The 26,598-nt window shown below is 40.1% G+C and overlaps 1 protein-coding gene across 15 annotated transcripts in view; it reads right to left on the bottom strand.

The window, feature by feature from the left end:
• Window positions 1-3,839: 3,839 nt before the first annotated feature.
• The window catches only part of LOC132398621 (suppressor of tumorigenicity 7 protein homolog), a 194,882-nt gene continuing 172,123 nt past the window's right edge, over window positions 3,840-26,598 (bottom strand). For 12 of the 15 annotated variants that reach the window (XM_059978293.1, XM_059978288.1, XM_059978292.1 and 9 more), the window contains 8 exons: window positions 25,642-25,739; window positions 24,289-24,403; window positions 18,967-19,039; window positions 18,073-18,175; window positions 17,551-17,701; window positions 11,427-11,519; window positions 9,762-9,901; window positions 3,840-4,175 (listed from right to left, as the gene is read on the bottom strand). In XM_059978293.1, the coding sequence (XP_059834276.1) occupies window positions 4,080-4,175; window positions 9,762-9,901; window positions 11,427-11,519; window positions 17,551-17,701; window positions 18,073-18,175; window positions 18,967-19,039; window positions 24,289-24,403; window positions 25,642-25,739 (869 nt within the window). In that variant the 3' untranslated portion in view covers window positions 3,840-4,079. Of the gene's footprint in view, window positions 5,650-9,761; window positions 9,902-11,426; window positions 11,520-17,550; window positions 17,702-18,072; window positions 18,176-18,966; window positions 19,040-24,288; window positions 24,404-25,641; window positions 25,740-26,598 lie in introns of all 15 variants that reach the window. The other 3 variants (XM_059978298.1, XM_059978297.1, XM_059978291.1) reach the window with 3 other exon arrangements.

The following is a 26,598-nucleotide window of genomic DNA, read 5'->3' as shown; positions in this document are numbered from 1 at the left end:
ACCATAGACACAGGAGCAGAATTAGGCGATTTGGTTCATTGAGTCTGCTCTGCCATGTCAACATGGCTGATCCATTTTCCTCATAATCCCATTTTACTTCGCCCTGTAGCCTTTCAAGCCATGACTAATCAAGAACCCTTCAAACACCGTCTTCGATGCACCCAATGATCTGGCCTCCAAGCCACCTGTGGCAATGAATTCCACATACCTACCACCCTCTGGCCAAAGAAATTCCTCCTCATCTCTCTTCTAAATGGACATCTTATTGTGAGGTTGTGCCTTTGGTTGGTCCTAGACTCCCAGACCAAAGGGAAAATCCTCTTTGCATCAACTCTATCAAGACCTTTCACATTCGATAGGTTTCAATAAGACCCCCTCTCATTCTTCTAAGTTCCAGCAAGTACAAGCCCAGAGCCTTTCATTGCTGTTCAAATGATAACTTTCATTCCCAGAATCATTCTTGTGACCCTCTTGTGAACTCTCTCCAATATCAGCACACGCTTTTCTAAATAAGCAGCCTGAAACTACTCATAACTACTCACCCATGCTTTTTATGACCCCTGCATTACATCCTTGGTTTTATATTCCAGTCCTCTTGAAATGAATGCTAACATTGCATTCAGCTGCCTCACCGACGATTCAACCTGCAAATTAACCTTTAGGGAATCTTGCATGACAGCCCACCTACCCATTCACCAAACAGAAACTCTGTTTCATTTGTGAATACCAATTAAAAATTTTCTTAAAGGCTAGCTAGATTTGTCGCATATACATCAAAACTTTAAGGACCTCACCTATAATTCTGGCTCCATGCGCAGATTTACCCTTTAGTCCCTAATGGGTCCTACATTTTTTCTGGTTACTCCTTTGTGCTTAATGTAACGATAAAACACATTTGGGCTTATCTTAATCGTGCCTGCTAATGATTTTTCATGACTCCCCAGCTTTCTAAATTCTATTTTTAAGGACCTCCACTTTTTATACTCTTGATGGGCCTCCCTTGTCATAACTTATCACATGCTTCCTTTTCTCTCACCAACCCTCGATATCCAGGGTTCCCACTACCTGTTACATAGAAACATAAAAATCTACAGCACATTACAAGCCCTTTGGCCCACAATCTTGTACTGACCATGTAACCTACTGGAGAAGCTACCACATGGCCCTCTATTTTCCTAAGCTCCATGTACCCATCTAAGAGTCTCTTAAAAGATCCTATTGCATCTGCCTCCACCACCGTTGCTGGTAGTGCATTTCATGCACTCACCACTCTCTGTGAAAAAGTTACCTCTGTTATCTCCTTTGTGCTTACTTCCACACACCATAAAACTAAGCCCCCCCCCACCCCCGTGTTAGCCATTTCAACCACAGTCACTGCCTCTCATAATCTTATACACCTCTATCAGGTCATCTCATCCTCCGTTGCCAAAAGGCCAAGTTAACTCAACCTATTCTCATCAGATATGCTTTCCAAACCAGGCAACATCCTTGTAAACCTCCTCTGCACCCTTTATAAAAATAGTAACCACATCCTTCCTGTAATGACTAGAACTGAACATAGTACTCCAAGTGGGGTCTGTCCAAGGTCTTATATAGCTGTAACATTATCTCACAATTCTTGAGCTCAATCCTATGGTTGATGAAAGCCAACACACCATATGCCTTCTTAACAACAATCAACCTGTGCAGCTGCTTTGAGTGCTATGAACAAGGACCCCAAGATCTCACTGATCCTCCACACTGCCAAATGTCTTACCATGAATATGATATTCTGTCTTCAAATTTAACCTACCAAAATGAATCTCTTCACACTTATCTGGGCCACTTCTCAGCCCAGTTCTACATCCTATTGATGTCCCACTATAACCTCTGACAGCCCTCCACACTATTCACAACACTCACAACCTTTGTGTCATCAGCAAACTTACTGGCCCACCCTTCTACTTCCTCATCCAGGTCATTTATAAAAAATCACTAAGAGAAAGGGTCCCAGAACAGATCCCTGCAGAACACCACTGGTCACCATCCTCCGTGCAGAATACAAACCATCCACAACCACCCTTTGCCTCTGTGGTTAAGCCAATCCTGGATCCACAAAGCAAGGTCTCCTTGGATCCCATGCCTCATTACTTTCTGAATGAGCCTTGCATGAGGAAGCTGGATTTTAGAATTTAAAATTTTAAAATCCCTGGATTTTAGCTTTGAAGAAACAGGATGACCTTTAACTTTTGTTATTTCTTCTTTGAATGCTTCCTACTGTATAGAATTTATCTCAGCCAGATCTTCCCTTATGTTAATTAAATTGGTCTTCACCAAATTAAAGAACATTATTTCTGGCCCATTCCTATTCTTTTCCATAATCTGTTACAATATAGGGAGTTACAGTCACAATCTCCAAGATCCTCACCTGCTGACACTCCTTCCACTTGACCAGCTACGTTACACAAGGTAAGGTTCAGAGATGCTGCTTCTGTCATTGTTCTATCTACATGGTGTATCCAAGAGCTCTCCTGAACATATCTCAAAAAATCCACCCTATCTGAGCCTTTAAAACTATGGAGATCCAAGTTAATATTTAGGGAACTGAAATCCAATGGGATGGAAACCCTATCGTTACTGCATCCTTCTGATACCTTTCTACCTAATGGTTTTCTCTGTTGACTACTGGGAGGTCTATAAATTTATTGCGAGCAAATGATGATGCTCTTTTTGTTTCTAATTTTTACCCTTATGACTTTATTCCGATACCTTCTCTCAGTAATTAAGTAATGCAATACCTCCTCCCTTTTTACTCCCCACTCTGTCTCACCTGAAAATTCTATACCCTGGGGTATAGGGTTGACAGTACTATCATTGCTCAACCATGACTCAGTAATGGCAACAGTATCAAATAACCCTATATTAACTAAAGTTCTGGGTTCACCTGCTTAACTAGACCTCCTCTTAATATCACCTGGCCCCAGAATCTTCTCAACTCACAGCTCCAATAATTTGCTAAGTAACATGCTCTGGTGAAAGTAATTTTCTCAAGTTCCTTCCTCCCTCACAATTCCTGATTTCCAGCTATTTCGGGAATGTTAAGTATATTACCTACAGTGAAGAAAGATGCAAAATATCTAATTCACCTATCGTCTTAATTTCTAAATTTAATCACCAACTCATTTTTGTGTAACTCTTTCTTTTTTAAAATATCTATATCATTAAACATATATATAGGTATTTAAATATCTGTATTAAATATCTGTTTTCACTATTGTAGTTACAGTTCTCACATTTATGTCCAAGTGTGCCACGGTAGCATAGCACGGATGCTATTACAGCTCAAGGCAGTCCTGGAGTTCAGAGTTCAATTCCAGTGCTGTTCTGTAAGGAGTCTCTGTACATCCTCCTCGTGGAATGCATGGGTTTTCTCTGGGTCTCCCAGTTTCCTCTCACAGTTAAAAGATGTACCAAGTATTTGGTCATTGAAAACTACCGTGTGATTAAGTTAGGGTTAATCGGGGTTGCTGGGGCAACATGGGTCGAAGGGCCGAAAAACCTGCTCCACACTGTATCACTAAAGAAACAAATCACAGAGATTTTCATCTTGCCTTTAAAGTGAAAACTTGTTAAGTTCAAAATGTATACTCACCCTCTGCTTCCACCCTTTCTCATCTATCCCAATTTACTCCATCACTCCCACACAGACAAAACTAGCTCTGTAAAATTATTTGACTGAAGTTGGTAGACTTCAGGAGTGCTCGTGTTCCCATAGGACTGAAGGCAATATGTTAAATATGAAAGACACAGATTCTTCACAAGAGAATCTTGAAGAAACTTGCTCTTGTATTACACAAAAGTTAAACTTTATTTTTGTGTTTTTTTTATTTTTGTAGAATTTTGCTAATGGCAAAATAATAAAATAGAACAACGACAACTTTGTTTGGTACAACATAAAACATGTCCACATGAGAACAAAACATAACATATAGAGTCTTTAATTCAGATTTTCATCCACTTTATCATGCTGCCTTGCATTCTGCAAGATATGAGCTTGGCACAGGTGTTATGGCAACCAGTCTATCATAAGTCCTTTCTTCTTAGATTCGTGTCAATTGATGCCATAGGCTGGAAGGCAAGATGCTTTCAACCTTCTCCATCACAAAATTCAATGGAGCAAACAGAGTACTGAGAAACTGCAGGGAGAAATAATGGAAAATCTTGTTTAAGCAGAGAGTTAAGTGCAGAAAATAAACATTAAAGAAACACAAAGCAAACTTGAGATGTGTATTCAAGAGAATATTTCAGCCATTAATTTCATTCAAACAATTATAGATCACTTTAGCATTCATACAAATTAAAAAGCTCAATGTAGTCCGCAACCTTACTCTACAATGGATGCACCTACGAAATGTTTTACTCTACAGAAAGCGATGCAGTGGACCCAGTCTAAACAATTATTGCTAACTCAAGAGATTATGCAGACGCTGGAAATCTTGAACAATGCACACAAAATGCTGGAGAATCTCAGCAGGTCAGTCAGCATCGGTGGAGGGAAAGGAACAGTCAACATTTTGGGCCAATGTCCTCATCAGGATCTATCCAATGAAGGATCGCAGCTGGAAACACCGACTGTTCATTTCCCTCCATAGATGCTGCCTGACATAATGGTGACTTTTTTTTTGCTGATGTAGTGACTGTTCAGCACCGTCACTGCTACCACCCTTTGGATGAGGGGGCAACAATGGAAGAGGAGGCTCCTGGTATCGTTCATAAGTTTTTCCTTAAGCATTAATTTTTCTTTAACATGCCAATGCTCTTGTCAACTGAAACAACTTTTGGCTGCAAATCAGTGAATTCAGGTTGAGAAGAGATCTGTAATAAAAAGGAAGTGATAACTTGCTATCTTAATAAATTCACACACAAAATGCTGGAGGAATTCAGGTCAGGCAGCATTTATGGATAAGAGTAAACAGTCAGCGTTTTGGGCTGAGACTCTTCATCAAGACTGAATGAGGAAGAGTCTGGCCCTGACATGTTGACTGTTTATTCATTTCCATAGATGCTGCCTGACCTGCTGAGTTCCTCCAGCATTTTTTTGTGTGTTGCTTTGGATTTCCAGCATCTGCAGATTTTCTCATGTTCTTGATCTTATTTATTAGATTCTCCTTCATTTTAGACATCACTGATAACATGTAAGATCATTTGGTGATTATTTGAGGAAATACTTTGCTAATTGTTCATGATCAGGTTCCTAATTCCACAACATAATCAACAGATTAGTTTGAAAACAGTTAATCACTAGCACTGCATTAATTACCCTGTTGTTAACATTGGATTTGAATGCTAAAGGTGCTAAATCCAATTATCAAGTGAGAACATGATATATTAATTTTGCAATTTTAACAAAAATCCAGGCTGTTCCAGTCGTCTCCAAATCCATGGTTTGAGACACAACTTACTGGGGGAAAAATGACAGAAAAAAATTGAAGTGCAAACAAGGAGAGAGAAAAAGGTGGGCGCACTTGTAAACTGGAGTTGAATGTTTAAATATTTAAAAGCCCCACAGGCACTAAAGCATCTCCTTCGCAGTCCACACATCTCTTCTTCTGTTTACCTGAATGGATCTGAAATCGCCTGTGCTTCTAGATTTTGCAGCAGGATCTACTCCTGGGGAAAGTAAACACAAACACACCCATGGGCCAGAGTGATCTGTTGTTATGGTGATTGTTACCTCCTTGAGGTTGCTATCCAAAACCAAGTTGACACTCTCCTTAATGCCCCCATGAATGAACATTTCCCCAAGGGATGCAACTCAGAAGTGTATAAAATAGTGGAGATCTCACAGCACCACATAGAAAACGCGAGAGGAATTTAGCAGATCGTGCAGCCTCTACAGAGGGGAATAATCAGTCAATGCTTCAGGCCAAAACCCTTTGTCAGGACAGGTGAAGGAAGTCAGCCCAAAATGTCAACCACAGATGCGGCCTGACCTGCCGTGTTCATCCAGTATTTTGTCTGTTTTTTTCCTTCATCTGCCCGACACCTATGAGCTTCTACTATTAGAGTGTAGGTGACATCAGTTCCACATAATTGACATAGATCAAAGAACAGTACAGCAATAGACAGGCCATCCAGCCCAAAGAGCAGCATGAATTTGGACAAGGCATTTGGCCCATGATGTTGTTCCAGTCTTGATGCCAATTTATTCTAATTACCTTCCTCCTGCGTATTATCCATATGACTCCATTCCCTTCATATTCATGTGACACCTGGTCTAAGTGCTCCCACTTGCTTAGGATGGTAACATTTCATTCATAGCAGAGGACAGGAAAACTGCATTAAGTGCAGCATTTAACCGACCTTTGCCCCTTTGCCTCTGCTTCACACCGGGTACATTTTTATTTCGGGTGTTCAACGCAAGATTAAATGATCGACAGGTTCTCCCAGAGCGGTAAAGTGAAGGGCTGATTGGAGGAATACTGACTGCAAACCCATCTAATTTATGAATCAGTTCTTGCAAATATAATGCCCGTTGAGACGCCAAAGTGGGAACAAGGTGTAGAGAAGACACCTGAATGGTTAAATCCTTAAGCATTGTCAGTGATCCCTACCACCCATCCCACAATCTCTTCAACCCACCACCGTCAAGAAGGAGGTACAGGAGCATCAGGACTAGGAGACTAACGGCTTCTTCCCCTAGGTAGTGAGTCTGTGAGTTTGTTTGAATGGCCAGAAAAAAATAGCTTAGGATGGTGTTGATGGAGAAGTGAGTGAGGAAGCTCATTGTCCACTTTGTAGCTGCTACATGAGCTCATCGGTACTGGTGGGTGGGAAATTAAACTCACCACACAGATCAATGCAGCTATTAAAAACTGTTCCCATGCTTCTCCTCAAACCGTGACACTCAATGTATATTCATCTCCTGTGCTCAGTGTCAACACTTGAAACACTATCATTTATTCATTATGGATCCAACTGTAATCATTGTTCTTCTGAACTGGCTCCACATTAACATTGTAAACTTACTAATGATCAAAGTATAGACAACTAAATAAAAAAACCTGCAGGCAGGCAGCTCCCAAAAGCACCACTGTCTGTCAAGAGGTCTACAGAAAATATGGTCCTGCTCTCCCTAAAAGCAAATATTTCTTTAATGGTGAAAAGGTTACTGCATAAATAGCAAAATGTCATGGTCCTGACTGAACAGTGGCATGCATCCAAGTTTTGGCGTTACAGTTCCCCACAGTACAGCCAGCTGCCACTGTCCCTTTAAGACTCAGACTGCTAATTATTGCCTGCACATTCCTTCATGTACTTAACGGCCTCGTGCTGAGCACTCAGTGCGCAATCATAGGAGTTCCATTTCTAGTACTATTTTTCTAGTGTTATTTTTAATTATAAAAAAATGTGCATGGAAGGCAAAATCCAACAATTACTCCACCACAGGTATCAGAACTAGATCTTAAGGCAAGTAATATTGAGTGGCAGGTTGTGGATACGTCTCTATTAAAGGAGGTGTAAAGCACTCTTTCCCTCCACTAGCCTGCAGGTCCTCCTCGGGCAAGGTGTAGCACCTGCTTAGTTCTCTGATCAGAGTCAAGCGAATCCATGTCAGCAGGTGGTGGATGGTCTGATGAGCAGCAGGTGCACATCACAACTCCTGGTTATGTGACCACTGACACCAGGCAGACAATCTCTGAAGAATATTGATAAAGGCTGGGGTGACCCGTCTTGTAACGACACTGCCTAGAAGAAGGCAATGGCAAACTACTTCTGTACAACAATTTGCCAAGAACAAACATGGTCATGGAAAGACCATGATCGCCATGTCATATGACATCGTACATAATGATGATGTCATATTACACTGCACATTATGATGATGTTGAATATGGGAAGTAGTGAGAAAAGTTAAAATGCATTAAATAGAGTCGCTAAGAAACTGATTTCCACTGTAAAGACTCATTTCTCATCATCTGTACATTCTCTTCTTGCACTATAAATCAATAACAAACAGCTTGTATTGAATAGTGCCTTCAGCACAGTAACACATCCCAGCTCTTTTATAACTGTGCTTCAAATAAAGCATAACACTTAAGCACACGGCCCATTACTGTTTGCTTCCTGAACTTGGCATCTTGCTGTAACTAACTTACATCTCTAATCTGGAGAGTTAAATACCACGCTAAAGTCTTCACTCTCAAAACACTGGACAACACTGTGCGTATGAGTGAATGTGTCCAATATTACTGTACCTACCCCACGATTTTAGAGACAGGCAGACATTTGGCATGCAGTCTGCTTATTCTACTCTTACTGAGACTCTAAGCAATATTCTGCTCAAGATTCACAGCTCACGCAATGAACTAAGTACAGCCAAGTCATAAAGGTGAAAACCTTTGATCTGACTTCCCTTGATCTCTCAAAATGTCCATTATATTTGTGTGCAATTTTTATAAGAATGCCCTCATGTGAAAAGGAATAAAAACAAAAACGAGCAGGTGGTAATTATGTAGTCCTGGGCTGGTAAAAACTGGCATTTATGCAAATCACCTCTGCACATAAGGGTGGCTATACAAAAGGTGTCCAGTTTAGAAACATAAGGGTAACATCAAAAAGGACTTTAATGACATAAGGTAATTCTGAAGCTGATTCTATTTCTTTATGCCACTTAACTACAAAGCCTCTGTACTTGCATCTGCATCCCATCAAGACAACTTGCAAACAGTTCATTCAAAATCGATTTTAATTAAACCTGAAGAAAAAGGTTAATGATTCCTATTAATATATGCCATAGATATTCCAGTTTTTAAGCAGATGATCGATCATTTTCTTGCTTGGAATAATGCACAAATGCACAACACCTTCTTAGTAGCAGTGACAGAGATTCAGCTATCTTTCAATACGTCATTGTAAACAGCTACTTCAGTTGCATTGATGCCAAATCAATTCTTAAGTATCTACCTCAAAAGAGGCATTTGTGTTTGACCCAGTTTAGCCTTATTGGAGTTTGTGCTATCAGCTGAGGTAAAGGTTAGTGAAAGATCAAAGAATTGTGATTTTGATATGTCTACAGTATTCACAAGGGTTCTTTAGGCATCCACGCACAGACATCATCACTTTGCAGTCAAGGGAACTTCTATCATTAGACTTATTGAGTAACACAATGGACACACATTGCTCCGGACACAAAAGTCAAAAACTATACACCAAGGGCTCAGGTGGTTTAATATGTTAAGGTCAAAGACTTTCATGTGGTGACCTGGGTTCAAATTTTCTCAAAACTTTGACATCAGAGCACAGCTGCTACCTGAGATTGAAGACTACGTGGATTAAATTTGTCAGCTCAAGGCTCTTTGGTTCGTATGATAGGTACATTTTTGTTAAAAAAAAATTACCTATCACAAGAAACTCCAGAAGCTCTTTGCAATGCCTCAAGTGCAACAGTTTTGACCTATTTAAACTTCCTCTTTTAATGGGCGTCCAGCCTTTGACACGCACCTCCATTATGTATCACGTAAGAAAACAACATCATTCTGATGCTGTGACCAACCGGCACACAAGAGGCTTTCTTGTTAATTGAGCCAAGTGTGAATCTCTGACCACCATCCGCAAAGAAAATTTCTCAAGATCTCGGAATACAATCAATATCACAGAACATACAATGGTTATACATGTACTGCAGACGTTTGTGAACAGCATGCTTTAGTGTGGTAGAACTGGTAAATACAAAACAAAAACTAGTTTGCAGTGTTAAATGGATCTAGACGGGTACTTACAGCTTTTGCAAAGACTCCCATGAGCTCTGGAAACTGATGTGTGAGGAGAGCCAACATAGCAGTGAAAGAGCACAGGCCTGCTGTGAACAGGATGAAGAACGGCAGCTCCTTCTTGGGGTACACTGAAACTTCATGAAACGCTGGATATGAACAGACAGTATCAGATAGGTATAGAGAGAGAAATAGATGGAAAGAAATAAAGACCAGAGATGCACAAAAAAAGCAAATAAAAATAGAAACAGGTACTCAGAAGCAGTGGATCGACACAGAAAGAAATAGAAACCAAGAATAAGATGTGACATTTTACAGAATGAATGCAGATATATAAACACACAACTCAAGTATGTGTTGTAAGTAATATGAGAAATTCATCCTGATTTAAATCTTTTACATCTAAAGACAGATTGATGGGCTGAATGGCCTAATTCTGCTCCTGTGTCTTCTGGCCTTACGGAAACAGGTACTGCTCGATTCAACACATTTTGAAAAGGAATATTTACTAATGCATGATAAAGGGGTGAAGTAGCAGCAACACAATAAGGTGCCATTTTGTTAAATGTAAGAATATTCTTAATTCTTTATAAGTTCCATCTGTCTGATAAAGCTATCATCTAAAGCATACTTCAAAGTTGGTTTATCATATGTTAATACAGGGAACAAAGTCACAAAGATGTGAACGTTCTTTATAGAAAGCTCAGGGATAAGAACAATGAGGGTGGTGGTGGTGATGGGAACAGGTTGTATCTTGTGGCACCTTGAGGTGCTTCCAAAAGAACTTTGGTTGTATTTATGAAAAAGAGAATGAAAAGAAAATAAAGATAAAAGAGATCAAGGGGGCGATGTAAACTTGGTCTGGGTGATGGCTTTGACATTGTTCTAAAGAAAAGGAGGCAGAGCAGATTGAGGATCAAATTCCAACAAAATGCAGATTGCTGAATTGAGTCATCAATAATTAAATGAAGGCTGTTTCAACACGTTACAAGATAAGAGTGCTGGAATATTCAGCAGTGGGCTAATAGGAGGAGCACAGAGCTGAATAAGATCACATGGCAACAGAGTAAGAATGTAATGAATTTAAAGATGAGGATTCAAATTTGAGTTAAATGCTTCAAGCAATTACAAAGCAGAGGAAAAATTAATTTAGGCTTTCAAAACTGTACGTCTTAAGAAACATTCAACCCATCCAACTTTGCTGCATTATCCCCATTTCAATTGACTAACTACTGGATGGGGAGTCCATGTAATTTGGTGGAAACAAGATTGACGGATCATTGGTACAGAATATGTAGTTATTAATGTCTGGGTACAGAATACTCAGGCACAGGTTGAGAAGGACTCTTATAGATTGTAAAAGGCATTTTGTGTGAACAAAGCAATAAATGTAAAGTAATACATTTCAGTAATAAAACAAGAAAACAAAAAAAGGGAAAACATTTATAAGTTGAAGAGGGAAGAGATACTAATGCAAGTATATTAGTATTAATGATAGGGAAAGGGGGACAACCCGAACAATAAAGTTTATTGGAATATCAGGGTTATTTTGTATGGAATTTGGAAGTGACTTATTTACGTAAAATCAAGAAATCGAAATGTGGAACCAACAACCAACAGTATTTTAGCAAAATTCTGAGGTAAGCAGAAAGATAGATTACTCTATTAACTTACATGGTAGCAGTTCTCTGTCAGCAGTTTCTGTGCAGATTGGATATGGATAAAAAAGGTGACCTTTTTCCAGGGGATAGGGGATCATTCGGAATGCTGAGGAGAGATTATTAATGTATAAATAAACTAAATAAAACGTTCTATCATTTTACATTTATTCCCCTTCCAGTGCAAGCATTTTATCTATTCACTTATTTATGAAGCTAACAAAAAAGTGAGGTATAAAGGGTGTTTAATAGAGAACTCTAATTCTCTAGTATTTTAACTTGCTCTCTAAACATGGTCTTAATCTTTTAAGAAATTCAAACATGCTTTTACATTTAAATTCTGGGGACAATTTCTTCTTACGGGTTTGAACATACAGGTTTGACATCTTCGAGGATTTCATAACATATTGGGGCTTCATTCACTGGAGTGTAAGAGAATGAGGAGTGACATCACAGAAGTGAATCAGACAGCATGGTAGTGTAGTGGTTAGCACAACGCTTTACAGTACAGTACTGTCTGTAAGGAGTTTGTACGCTCTCCCCGTGACTGCGTGGGTTTCCTCTGGGTGCTCCAGTTCCATCCCACAGTCCAAAGGTGTACCGGTGAGTAGGTTAATTGGTCACTGTGAATTATCTAGGGTTAACCGCTTGATGGGTCGAAAGGGCCCGTACCAGGCTGCACCTCAATAAAAATAAAAATAAAATCATGAGGGATGTGCACAGTCCTTTTCCCCAAGGCCAGGGGGTCAAGAACTAGAAGTCAAATGTTTAGGGAGAGATTTCATAAGAACCAGAGGGGAAGCCTTTTCACACAGTAGGTGCTCTATAAGCTGCCAGATGAAGTGGTTGAGGAATTTAACAACATTTAAAAGACACGCGAACAGGTACATGGATAGGAGAAGTTCAAAATGGACAAATGGTAGGATAGCTTAGATAGGAACTTTAGTCAGCATTGATCAGTTGGGCCAGAGAGCCTGTTTCTGTGCTGTACAGGCTCAAGTTTGATCTCTTTCCTGTCCGGATTTATAAATTCTACCAAATTCAGACTTGAAATTAACAACAATTTAGTATCACTTGCTATTTACCAGGCAAAAAACAAAATTCTTTCAGCCTGTGTTTCCAAATATAACTGCTGGGAGATCCCGCTCTAACCCTTATATTCTGCTATTTTCCTCAACTAGTGTAGACAGTTTCCCTATTTCTGCCCTAACGGTTCTCCTAAGTATCTAGAAATTTCAGTCAAATCTCCTCTGAATTCAGGAAACAATAGTCCGTGTATCTGATGTTTGTCCGATGGGGGGTGGGGGGGGGGTTGTTGTTTTACTTTCTTTGAATGGGTTCTATGGTTCTATGTTTTGTGACTGTCTGTGGTGAAGATGAAGCTCAGGGTTGTATACTGCATACATACCTTGATAATAAATGTACTCTGAGTCCTTGGTTCCTTAGAAATTTTTGCTTGCAATTTAACATTTGGAGTCCAGATTTTTTTTCTGGAAATTTACACAGTGAAGCAACGTATCTTTCTGAAGGAGTATGCCAGAATTGCTCACAGTGCTTCAGCTCTGGTCCAATCAACACTTTGCCCTGTTGTACCATAACTTCTTCCCGTTGAAGTTCAATTCTCTTATCAAAGCCAGCATTCCATTAGTCTTCCTTAACAACTGACTCCAACATCTTCCCAGCCACCGAGGTCAGGCTAACTGGTGTATAACTTCCTTTCGGCTGCCTCCCTCCTTTCTTAAAGAGTGGTGCAACATCTACAATGTTCCAGTCCTCTGGCACCATGCTAGAGTCCAATGATTTTTGAAAGATCATTGCTAATGCCTCCACAATCTCTAATGCTACCTCTCTCAGAGCCCGAGGGTGCAGTTCATCTGATCTGGGTGACTTATGTACCTTTAGGTCTTTCATCTTTTCAGCACCTTCTCCCTGGTAATAGCAATTGCACTCACTTCTCTTCCTTTACACAGTACAATATCTAGCACACTCCTGGTGTCTTCCACAGTGAAGCCTGATGCAAAATACTCATTTAGTTCATCTGCCATCTCCTTATCCCCCATTATTATTTCTTCACCAGTTTCTAGCGATCCTCTATCCACTCTCATCTCTCTTTTATTTTTTACATACTTGAAAAAGCTTTTACTATCCACTTTGATATTATTAGCTACTTGCTTTCATATTTCATCTTTTCCATAAGACCATAAGACAAAGGAGCAGAAGTCAGCCATTCAGCCCATCGAGTCTGCTCCGCCAGTTCATCATGAGCTGATCCAATCTCCCCTTTAGTCCCATTCCCCCGCCTTCTCACCATAACCTTTGATGCCCTGACTACTCAGATACCTACCCATCCCTTCAGATACCTTTCCTTCTAATGATTATTTTAGTTGCTCTCTGTAGGTTTTTAAAAGCTTCACAACCCACTATCTTCCCACTAATTTTTGCTTTTTGTATGCCCTTTTGTTTTTACATTAGTTTTGACTTCCCTTGTCAGCCACAATTGTATTATTTTGCCATTTGAGTATTTCTTTGTTTTTGGACTAGACCTGTCCTTCTCCTTTCTTATTTTTCCCAGAATCTCACCCCATTGCTGCTCTACTGACATCCCTGGCAGCAGCTCCTTCCAATTTACTTTGATCAACTCCTCTCTCATACCACTGTAATTTCCCTCACTCCACTGAAATACTGCTACATCAGACTTTACTTTCTCCCTATCAAATTTCAAGTTGAACACAATCATGTTGCGATCACTACCTCCGAAGCGTTCTTTTACCTTAAGCTCCCTAATCACCTCCGGTTCTTAACATGACAGCCAATCCGGTATAGCTGATCCCCTAGCAGGCTCAACAACAAACTGCTCTAAAAAGCCATCTCATAGGCATTCAACAAACTCACTCTCTTGAGATCCATTACCAACCTGATTTTCCCAATCGACCTGAATGTTAAAATCTCCCAAGACTATCATAACATTACTCTTTTGACATGTCTTTTCTATTTCCTGTTATAATCTGTGGTCCACATCCTTGCTACTGTTGGGAGGCTTTTTTATATAACTGCTATCAGAGTCCTTTCACCCTTGCAGTTTCTTAACTCAACCCACAAAGATTCAACATATTCTGATCCTATGTCACAGTTTCATTAGTTTGGACTTTAGTTCCGTGTCTTTCTGAAATGCCAGTTGGAAATTCATGTGAATAATATTCACTGACACTTGAGTAGTGCTTTGGTTGCCTATTTATATAGAAACAATCAAGTGAAGTTTATTAATCATGAGTTACTACTGACAAATTCAGTTCCATAGCTCAGTGCTTTTGTGTATTCACTTTGTCATTCTTTAGCAGCAAGTAATTCCTCATTTGCCACTCTAATCATTGAACACTTAAGAAATTAGTATTAGGTACACTAAAGTTAATTGTAGAACTGAGAGCCCAAGGACTCCTCTGCATCTCTACTGTGAGCTCACTAATGAAATCTAATGAACGTGTGAACAGCTGGACTTGCATGGTAGATACAAGCTAATGGCATAGAAAGTTAGAGCAGGTCTGAGGTGATATCAAGGGCTGGCTTTGGAGGCACTTCGGTCTGTTCATGCTTAAGAACTGCCGCTGCTGAAAACCCGAAATAAAAGCAGACAATGCTAAGAACACTCAGCAAGCCAGGCAGCATCTAAGGACAGAGAGACAGGTCAACATTCAAGCCCAAGAACCTGCATTTGATGAAGGATAAAGGTTAGGGTGTGACCTTCAGAGCCTTAGGGTGTGAGTAAAAACCTTCAATACACAGAGAATGATTTTGATCTAAGCACTTTAAAGTGTTTGGAGGAAAACATGGCAGGGATGTCAGAGGTATGTCCTTTAGACAGAGAATGATGAATGCGTTGCCAGGATGAGGGCTATGAACGAGGGAACAGTTCGATTCAGAGTAGGGTAAAGGGTCAGCACAATATTGTGGGCTGAAGAACCTGTACTATCTATCATGCCCTGCCACAATGACCAGTGGAAGCGGAGTTAATCAGGCACTCCAGTGGGAAATGGATTTGGAGAATAATCTTCAGAGCTACAGGAACGTGCAGGAAAGCCATTGACAGGATTATTCTCCTAAGAGAAGGCATGGATGGGACGGGACAAATTTGCTCTAACTGTGTCAAAACATTTCTGTTCTATGATTCTAAGTCAGAGATTGTTTCTAATGAAGTGCAAGCATAAGTTGCTTTTCCAATTAAGTTAACAGGAAATTAAGACAGAAGCATTTTCAATTTAAGCAAGAAACACTTTGGGGACCACACAAACAACCAAACAACTCATATCAGACCCAAGTTGGATTCTGGGCCAGAATCAAAAAGGAAATAATAACCACTTACTCATAACCAGTGAAATAATTTTGATTTAAAAAAATAAAAAGTTTGTGGAAGGGAGAATGACCTCTCTTAACATCTGCAGACTAAACAATTCCCTTTGTACTCCAGGGATTGTCCACTGGGTCAGGTTGCCATTGAAGTTTGTGGTAATTAATCAATGTCGGCCTGAAGAAAGAAGACACAATCTATATCGCCACCAAGTGGCCAACACCAGAAGAGCCACTGTTGCAATAACTTACATCTCAAGCAGTTGAAGCAAAAACACATCCCATAGAGTGTCATTTGCAACTTTGGCAATTCAAAGTACTTTTTGAAATACAGTATAAACACCGGTATATTTAGAATGAGCTGAATGGCCTAATTCTGCTTTTAAGTCTTTTGAACTTTTGGTCTTAATGAACAGAAGATCCGTTCTAGTGATATTGACAGGATAACTAGTCTATGACTATGGCTCTTCGAAACAGTCCCACCAAGTCCTTTACAGCCATCTGATAGGACAGAACAGGCATGAGTCTTAATGTCTCAACCAATCTATGGCACCCCAACAGCACAGCGAGCGGTCCCTCTAAATACATACTGGGGTGGAACTTGAACCTACATCCTTCCAGTACAGAGATGGAGTTCTTCTTTTGCCGATGGCCCTCCATCTTTGGCGGCATTCATGGCTTCCTTCATTGTGTCAGTAGCTTACTGTCAGTCATGCAAGCAATACCATCGCACTCGATGATGTAGAAGGATTTTCATTGCTGTTTCTGTAACAATTCCGTTTTACCAGTCAGGGTTTTTAAGCCCTGACCTGAACCTCCGAACCTGGAGGACCTGTGGACCACTCTTAGCCTGGCCTCTACCTTTTAACCTGTTTGGCATGGGTGACCCTGCCAAGAGCCAAAGCACGGGGCCCGCTCATCTCTCCGGGTCACTGAGGCACATAACCCTCCAAACCCCGAGAAGGTTGTGGTCCCCTCGGAGGGCAGAGATGAAGTGTTACCATATGATTTTGTATGACGAGCAAAACTCAGAGTGGGGCACTTCTGTAACAACAGGGGAAAGACCTGCTCTTCTTCTGAACAAAGTACCTGTGTGTGGATGCCCCAAGCTTAAAGTACTCTAGGATGGAGAATGATGCGAAGTTTAAACAATGGACCAGCATGCTCTGGAGTGCACTGGCAAAGGATGAGTGCATATTGCTTGCTACACCACACAGCTATTGTATAAGGAGGACAGTCACAGGCCATGGCGGTTTTTGTAGGACCTCACTCTGCACAGTCACTGCTGAATTTCATGCATTACCACGGTGACCAAAAGCATTCTGTGATATCCCAAGGACATACAAGAAGTGTGCCAGTTCAAAAACTTTCTTTCTTACAAATGGAAAAAAAAAGAACGATTTCAAAAGGAGACAACAGAAGACCTTTTACTTAACAGGTAATAATTAGATTAATTATCAGCAGATGCACTCTTAACCAGATCAGTGGCAGGAGTATGTTATTTATTTAGGGAAAGAAAACATCGCTGAGCTAACAAAGCACACTCTCTGTGCTGATGGTGTAGTGGAATCTGCACCCGGACTTCAGGACAAATTCTGCTGGCTCTTTGCATGCTTTACACTCATGCCAGGTTGAACGTCAAGCTAGCATCTCGCCCTCATAAGAAACAGACAACTGCTAAAGAAACAGCAAGGTTGTCACCTGATGTGCTAACAAGCCATGCAGGGAGGAACTTTTTACCAATAAAATACACTGGATTGGGACTAAATAGCTCAGATGAACAGCTAAAGGATACTTACTTCCTTCCCAAGTACAATGTAATAAGTTGAGGGCTCCTTCCACCCGTTTCCAATGTTGAAGATGGAAGAATGCATATGCTATTGCTTCACTGTCCCCTCTCTTCAGAATGTGTTCTGGTGGCAGTATTAAACTTTTCATTTCTAATAAATACTAAAGAAAAAGCATTTTTTAATATAATTATACCGGAAAACCACACATTGTGAAAAAGTTATTCATTTGATCATATTCCTTTCAGAGTGAACTAAAGCGCCCAAATCAGTAATTCCATTTTCAGACATCATTCTTTACACACAATCTTAAGAGTTAATTTAACTGCGGGTTCTAAGCTGACTTGTCGGTCATGGCAACCTTCCTCACTGCCTTCCAACCCCATAGTTAGTAATGATTCATTTACAATGAATTCTCTGGTGGCTCACTCTAAGAAGCTGCAGGTCAATGCTACTCCACAGAAGCATTACTAAAAGCATTCCCAAACAAAGGTATCAGAACGAGAGCTAAAGGAGAAAATAGCAGCCACTCACTTTGGGAACATGTGGGTTAAACTCCACTGCTCTGTGTATTGCTTCTACTGCATTCATCTCTGCAGTGCTCAGCCCTCGCCTGGAAGCAGCCTCTGGTGAGAATCTGGAACAGCAGCAAAACCGTTTGTCACAATTTATACCAGGAACCCACAAAGCCTGTAAAACACTGACAAAAATACAATATGACCCAGAGTTCCCAGAGTGGGACTCAAATGTTCAAATGCAGAAAGTGGCTATGCTCAGACTCCACAGAGGTCTAATGTATGTCAAAGACTTGTCCCAAAATATTAGGAGTCATATTAGGAGCTGAAGATTCATAACCACTGCCACAACTATCAAACATCCTGCGTTTATTTAGAAAGAGGCTTCCAATTTTTAAGTTAACGTACACGTAACGTAATAGGGTGGTGGGGTAGTGATATAGTACATCTCCACCAAAGGAGGAGTAAGACGCTCCTTTCCTCTGCTAGCCTGCAGGTCACCCCTGGGCAAGGTGTGTCACCTGGTTAGTCCCCTATCAAGGGTCCCAAGAAGCCATAGGAGCAGGTGGTGGATGGTCATATGAGCAGCTGGTGCATATCACAAGTCCTGGTTATGTAACCACTGACGCCATGCAGGCAATCTCATATTGATCATTGATCATGGCCGAGGTCACCCGTCTTGTATAGACACTGCCTAGAAGGCGGCAATGGCAAACCACTTCTGTAAAACAATCATAGTCACGGAAAGACCAAGACTGCCTTCGTCACACAACATGGCACATACTGAACGAACAAACATACTTTGAGATCCTTGGCAAAGAAATATATCATATCTGCTCCCAGATGTTCTTTTTGAAATTAGAAATTTAATTCTCGACTTTTTTCTGATGTTAACATTTTTAAGGACACTTACTTGTCAGAGACTGCTCTTGCTTTAAGTAGCGCAGCTGTATAACATATTGTTGCTGACTTTGGAAGGCTTATATCTATTACAAAAGGGAAATAAAAGCAATGATATTTGACAGCAGTACACACAACAATCTTCCACTTAACAATACAATGAATGCTTCCACAAATATTTGATCTTCATTGGGTTGATTTGCATATATATTAATTCTCTTAATTGACCCAAAACACAAAACATTATGCAGAAAAATTCCAATAAATAATGTATCATCTTGGCTACACCGTGCTGTATATTTGTGATACCTTTATTAACTCACTTGGGTTCAGGTGTATTAATTATTTCCATAAAAGTTTGGAGAATTTGTAATGCTAAATAGCTGCAGATTAAAACAAAATTGCAATCTGTCGCTCTGTACTGATCAGGCAGCACAGGACTTGATATTTTCCCACTTTTCAAGTATCAGCAATGCATGTCCAGTTTAGAAGTGTATTTGGGAGCCTGGCAGTGCATGCAGCTCTGGGTGGCAAGTTTCATAGCATTCATATGCTTTATCATAGTATGACTGACATAAGCACTGGGAAATGAGGAATATATGTAATAAAATCCCTATTATGGAATTCCTGATTAATATCCCCAAATCAGTTCAGATTGGGGTCAAGAGTCAAAGGCTGGAATTCAAATACTGCTGATCTTATGCACCCAAATTGGAATTGCTCTTTATAAATGTGAACATTTTTTCTTAAACGGTCAGACATGTCAAACGCTCTCCTGGCAGAATGTGCATGCTTTTGCAATGATTTCTTTTACTGTACTCTTGTGTCACAGTTTGCAAATTGCCTGCTTAGCACTCTGCATAGAAAGTCTGAAATTTACTTCTTTTCATTCTTTTTCATCACTCATTTCTCTTTTAAAATTGATTTTCTTAGAATTCTTCACCTGGTAATCTACATAACGTGTGGAATCAGAATCGGAATCACTGGCATGTCATGAAATTTGTTGCTTTGCGGCAGCAGAAAAGTGCAACACATAAAGAACTATAAATTACAATCAGAATCAGGTTTAATATCACAGGCAAATGTCGTGAAATTTGTTAACTTAGCAGCAGCAGTATAATACATGATAATATAGAAAAAATACATGAGTAAATTAATTACAGTAAGTAAATAAATTAAATAAATTAAAAAATAGCAAAAACAGAAATAATATTAAAAAAGGTGAGTTCGTGTTCATGGGTTCAATGTCCATTTAGAAATCGGATGGCAGAGGGGGAGAAGCTGTTCCTGAATCACTGAACGGGTGCCTTAAGGTTTCTGTACCTCATACCTGATGGTAACAATGAGAAGAGGGCACGCCTTGGGTGATGGGGGTCCTTAATAATGGACCGTTGTGTCTTTCTGAGGCGCCACTCCTCGATGTCTTGGATACCCATGATGGAGCTGACTGATATTACAAATTCTGTAGGGTTCTTTCAATCCTTTGCAGTAGCCACTCACCACCCCCCAGCCCACATACCAGACCGTGATGCAGCCTGTCAGAATGCTCTTCATGGTACATCTGTAGAAGTTTCAAGTGTTTTAGGTGACAAACCAAATCTCCTCAAACAGTTAATGAAATAAAACCTCTGTCTTGCCTTCTTTATAGCTGCATCAATATGTTGGGACCAGGTTAGATCCTCAGAAATCATGACACCCAGGAACTTGGAATTGCTCACTCTTTCCACTTCTGATCCCTCTATGAGGATTGGTTCATGTTATAAAATTTTGTTATATTTGTTATATATATATATATATCAAATTAAATATATAGTGCAAAAAGAGCAAAAACCAGGGAGGTCATGTACATGGATTCTTTGCCTGTTCATAAATCTGCTGGTGGAAAGGAAGAAGTTTTTCCTAAAACATTAGATATATGTCTAGCCTCTTGTACCTCCTCTTTGATGGCAGCAATGAGACGAGGGCATGTCCTGGGTGATGGGGGTCTTTAATGAGAGATGCCGACTTTTTGAGGCATCACCTTTTGAAAATGTCCTCGATACCGGGTAGCCTAGTGCCCATAATGAAGCTGGCTGAGCTTACAATTTTCCGCAGGTTCTGTGCCGTGGCTCCTCCCGCTCCATATCAGACAGTGATGCAAGCAATTGGAATGCTCTCCACAGTACATCTGTAGAAATTTGTGAGTGACTTTGGCGACGTGCCAGATCTCCAAAAACTCCTAATGAAATATAACCACTGTTGTGCCTTCTTTGTAACTGCATCAATATGTTGGGCCCAGGATAGATCCTCAGAGATGCTGACACCCAGGAACTTGAAACTGCTCACCCTTTCCACTTTTGATCTCTTAATGAGAACTGGTGTGAGCTCCCTCGACTTGCCCTTCCTGAATTCCTTGGTCTTACTGAAGTTGATGTCAAGGTGGTTGTTGAGAAACCACTCAACCAGCTGATCTATCTCGCTCTTGTACGCCTCCTCATCACCGTCTGAAATTCTGCCAACAATAGCTGAGTCATTGGCAAGTTTATAGATGGTGTTTGGGATGACCTAGCTGCAGACTCACAGGTGCAGAGAGTAGATCAACAGGCAAAGCACGCAAGCTTGAGGAGCAGCGGTGTTGACTGTCAGTGAGGAGGACCCACACAGACTGTGGTCTCCCAGTGAAGAACTCAAGGATCCAGATACATAGGGAGGGAGGTACACAGTAAAAGTGGTAGTGCTAATGCTCACACACAAAAGCAAAGAAACAAGTATTTTAAATCCTTTATTTTGTCATTTCTCCCCTCTACTCTGTACCTCTGAGGACAAGCCATCGACATTGCTATAGGCCAGGGGTGCCTAGCCCTTTTTTATGGCATAGATCCTTACCATTAACCAGGGGTCCGTGAACCCAGCTGGGGAGCCCCTGCTATAGGCAATGAATTTCAATCACTGAGTACATTGGGGACAAGTTCAAATTCATCCTTCAAATAACCTGGCAATTTTTTTTCCCTTTCCCTGATTCAAGGATACTAGAAGCATTTGCAATACTTCTCTTGAGTATCTTCCCTGACGTGACTAGCAAAGATTTCCATGGTCATGGTTGTTTACTACTTCAGTTTGCTGAATTATCAGAATTTGTAATTAAAACATATAGCAAATGTACACTCAGAAAAACAGCTCTCTTGATTAAAACTGAAGCTGCCCTGTCGTAAAACCAAATAAGCTTAATGTCACCTTGACATTAATAAGATTAATGTCACCTTGACAACAAACATATATTAACATGACAGAAACTAACTGGTCTGCAAGCAAACTGACACTAGTTGGCAACATTACAAAGAATAATACCGAAATGTGACACAAATAAATGCAGATACAGAGGTTCCAAAATACAAGTGAAATAAAATTGTCCTTTTCCATGCAATGGGTTATTCCTACAAAGAACTATTTGGAAAATCCTATTCCGATGTAGATTGACCTTCAGAAATTGGATTCATGATGTCACTAATTAAGCCATGCTCCCATGAATACACAACAACAGCAAATATCAAGCTTGTTGCTTAGCAATGCACATAGCCACAAAGATATCAACAATATCATCTTTGGGAAGGAATTTAACATCAGAATATTTGAGCCCAGAACTATCAAATCTTGCTTATTGTTTCAAACCAGCATTCTTCAAGTAGGTCCTGCATTGAAACAGAATTGATATCTAAAACATTTAAGGGCAGATGAAATCACTTCTCAAATTATACCAGAAACAAGAGTTACAAATTAATTGTATTTCCATGATTTCACAAAATGTCATTAGACTGAAATACACTCCACAGATACTTACTGACTTTGTTTCTAGCAGTTTCAGTTTTAATCAAAAATTTGAAGCAGTTTCCTTCAAAACAAGTCAATTCTAACACAGATTGTGAAGTCTAGGTTGTTACAATAAGATTAACTGTATTTATCTTCCAGCCCCTCAATGACTCAAGTCTCTTTGCTTTCCAATTTCACATCTCTCCCATATGTACTGCTTAATGATTTTTAGTGGGTCTGAGGAGAACCAGTATATTGGTTTGATACTAATCAGATAAACACATTAGTTTATACAACAGTCAAGAAATAGAGTTACTTACATTATTGTAGGACAGGAACAACAGGATTGGATAAGGATGACAAGTTTTCTTCTTTAAAGAACATTGCTAAAACATTTGGGCTCTTAAAACATTCCAAAGAGCTCACTGTCATATTCACTGCTAACAGCTATTTTACTTCTAAACTACAACATTTGAATTTTTCTGTCAGGATTACTAATTTAGGACTTTTAATGACCTGTCCAACAAAATAACTGCAAAATGCTTGTGATACTTTCTACCTGGTCACTGATGATCCTTTCATTGTCAATACCAGTTAATATTATTAGAAATAACTTTAAGCACATCTGCTGTGCTGAACTGGAAAAATCACCACACAATTTTGTGCTAATGCATTCAGCCTAGAAGATTCTATATTCAATACCTTTAACCTCAGTAGGGATTATCACTCTACCATTTGCCTCAACAATCCTAGGTTAGGGAGAGAAAAAACATAGAATGGATTAATGAAATGTCTGCTATCCAGGAAGGACTAGATAGAATCGTCTGCTCCCCAGAATAGGCTGCAGGAAACCTTACACTTGGAAATGTTGGATAAAGTCTTGAATGTTTCCACCACTGTCCCTTCAATGAGTAGATTGCTTGCAATATCAGAACCTGGTTACTCTTTTAAAGTGAGGGCATCTGGTTATGCTAATGAAGAGCAGCCAGATTCTATAGGGCAATACCTTTAGCAAGATTCTACAACTGAGGAGGGCAAGGGAGGAAATAGTGGAAAAGAGAAGTCATCTGCAAATATATGTGCACAAAACAATAGCTTCAATCCATTTGGGACAAGAGAGGCATACTCTGTACTTACTGGATCACGGTAGTGTAGTGTTTAGCACAACGCTTTACAGTACAGGTGACCCGGGTTCAATTCCCGTCACTGCCTATAAGGAGTTTGCATGTCATCCTTGTGACTGCAAGGGTTTCCTCTAGGTGCTTCCGGTTTCCTCCCGCAGTCCAAAGATGTACCAGTTGGTAGGTTAATAGGTCATTGTAAATTGTCCAGTGATTAGGCTAGGGTTAAATCAGGTGATCACTGGGCAGTGTGGCTCAAAGGTCTGGAAGGACCAATCCCATACTATATCTCAATCAATCAGTAAAATTATAGTGAAGTGCTTTAGAATGATTTGCTGTTTTAAAGACACAATGCAAAAGAAAATTATTATGAAAGAAGAACCACAAAACATCTTTTCAACTTTATTCCAGGATGTATAAGGACTCACCATCATATTTAGCTAATACTGCTTGCACATCAGCGTAGGCTTGTAATTCTAAAAGTGCCTCCAGTAAATTTTCATGAATATTAAACATGCTGAGAAGAGGGAATTCCTTCATCAGCTGCAAAGTAACCAAACTCAGAGTTACACAGTGGAAGAGGAAATAATATACAGTTTAAAAAAGGAAATTGTAAACTAAGTTTACAGCTCTATAAAACTCTAGTTAGGCCACACTTGGAGTACTGTGTCCAGTTCTGGTCACCTCACTATAGGAAGGATGTGAAAGCATTGGAAAGGATACAGAGGAGATTTACCAGGATGCTGCCTGGTTTAGAGAGTATGGATTATGATCAGAGATTAAGGAAACTAGGGCTTTACTCTTTGGAGAGAAGGAGGATGAGAGGAGACATGATAGAGGTGTACAAGATATTAAGAGGAATAGACAGAGTGGACAGCCAGTGCCTCTTCCCCAGGGCACCACTGCTCAGTACAAGAGGAGATGGCTTTAAGGTAAGGGGAGGGAAGTTCAAGGGGGATATTAGAGGAAGGTTTTCCACTCAGAGAGTGGTTGGTGTGTGGAATGCACTGCCTGAGTCAGTGGTGGCGGCAGATACACTAGTGAAGTTTAAAAGACTTCTAGACAGGTATATGGAGGAATTAAAGGTGGGGGGTTATATGGGAGGCAGGGTTTGAGAGTTGGCACAACATTGTGGGCCAAAGGGCCTGTAATGTGCTGTACTATTCTATGTTCTAAGTCGGCATATTTTGAGTTAAAGGGTTTTCGACAGTTCAGAATGTTCTCCATTTGTATTAAAGGTTGGAGTAAACTTTGGTCGGAGTTTGTATACTGTGCTGATTCGGCAGTGTATCAATGTACTGTAACAGGCATTGAGAAAGTTATCTTGTTAGCTAGTTTTTCAAAAACTCTGACTTTAAACTTAATGGCTGTGAAAAACATACTTATTTCTTTGGAACACTTGCCAACTGTCCACAGTATGTTGTCAGGGTCTAAAAATGTTAAAGTTTATCGGTTACAAACCTTTAGCTATTGACCAGAAAAACACAATCACTGTGCACTAAAACACAATTCTTCTTGCAATTAGAAACCAGTAAGTTGTCTGCAATTGCTCAGACCGATCATGAAGGTGAACATCAAGTGTCAGTATGCACTGAGTTCTCTTCTTTCATGATATTTAAATTGCATGCATTCCAGAATCTACAATAGCCGTATATAGATGGTAGAATCAGTCATCAGGTTTTCACATTGCACCAATTTTCAGATTTTTAAACATTTTAGTGCTATACACAAGTGCAATGAGCTTTGCTGGTATTATGCTGTTAACTTCAGTTTCTACTCACATCTCGCATCATTTTTACTGCTTCTCTTGTCCTTCCCAGTTTTCTCGAACACATCGCCAATCTTCTTTTGATATATACTAACACGTTTGTGTCTCGCCCTGAAAGACAAGCATCGTGTATGCATATTTTTGTTCGAGAAGAGAACAATCGCTCACACCTAATTACTCAGTAACTTAATTATTTAATAATAGCGGGATTAGAAAGAACTCTAAGTAGAAATATTAATAAAAATATCATCATGATCAGAATAAATTTCACCACTCAGGTTAATCATGGCTGCTTTTTCTCACGATGAAGATCAGTAAAGTGAATGCATTTTAACGTAGCAATAACAGGATTGTGATCAGAAACATCTGCCATTACCACAACTCTCCATTTTATAACGTCATCATCGTTTCTCTGATTCAGGCTGGTTTAACTACCTTCTCACCTGCCTATTACTTCCCTCTAGGTTCCCTCCTCCTTCCTTTTCTCCTATGCTCCACTCTCCTCTCCTATCAGATTCCTCCATCTTCAGCCCTTTACCCTTTCTACCTCCAGGCTTCACCGATCATCTCCCAGCCAGCCTCCTTCCCCTCCATCCACCTTTTTATTCTGACGTCCTCCATTTTCCTTTTCAGACTTGAAGAAGGGTCTCAGCCCAAGGGAAGGGCATCAGGACCCATACAGCTTGGCACCGGTGTCGTCAGAGAGCAATGTGTGGTAAGTGTCTTGCTCAAAGACACAGCACGCAACTTCAGCCAAGGCTCGAACTAGCGACCTTCAGATCACTAGACGAATGCCTTAACCACTTGGCCACATGCCAACATGCTTCCTAAATAAAGATTAAATGAATGCAGCAAATTTAGGACGGGATGTTAATACTTATACCAGTCAGCCTTGAGATTCAAGATGTTATAAAATACTATGAATGTGAAAACTCTGAGGTTAATTTAAACCTTGTTGGTGTTCAGGACA

The sequence above is a fragment of the Hypanus sabinus genome, chromosome 8 (assembly GCF_030144855.1).
Source record: "Hypanus sabinus isolate sHypSab1 chromosome 8, sHypSab1.hap1, whole genome shotgun sequence".
In the NCBI taxonomy this organism is placed as follows: domain Eukaryota; kingdom Metazoa; phylum Chordata; class Chondrichthyes; order Myliobatiformes; family Dasyatidae; genus Hypanus; species Hypanus sabinus.
This window is presented reverse-complemented; position numbering and strand designations above follow the sequence as displayed.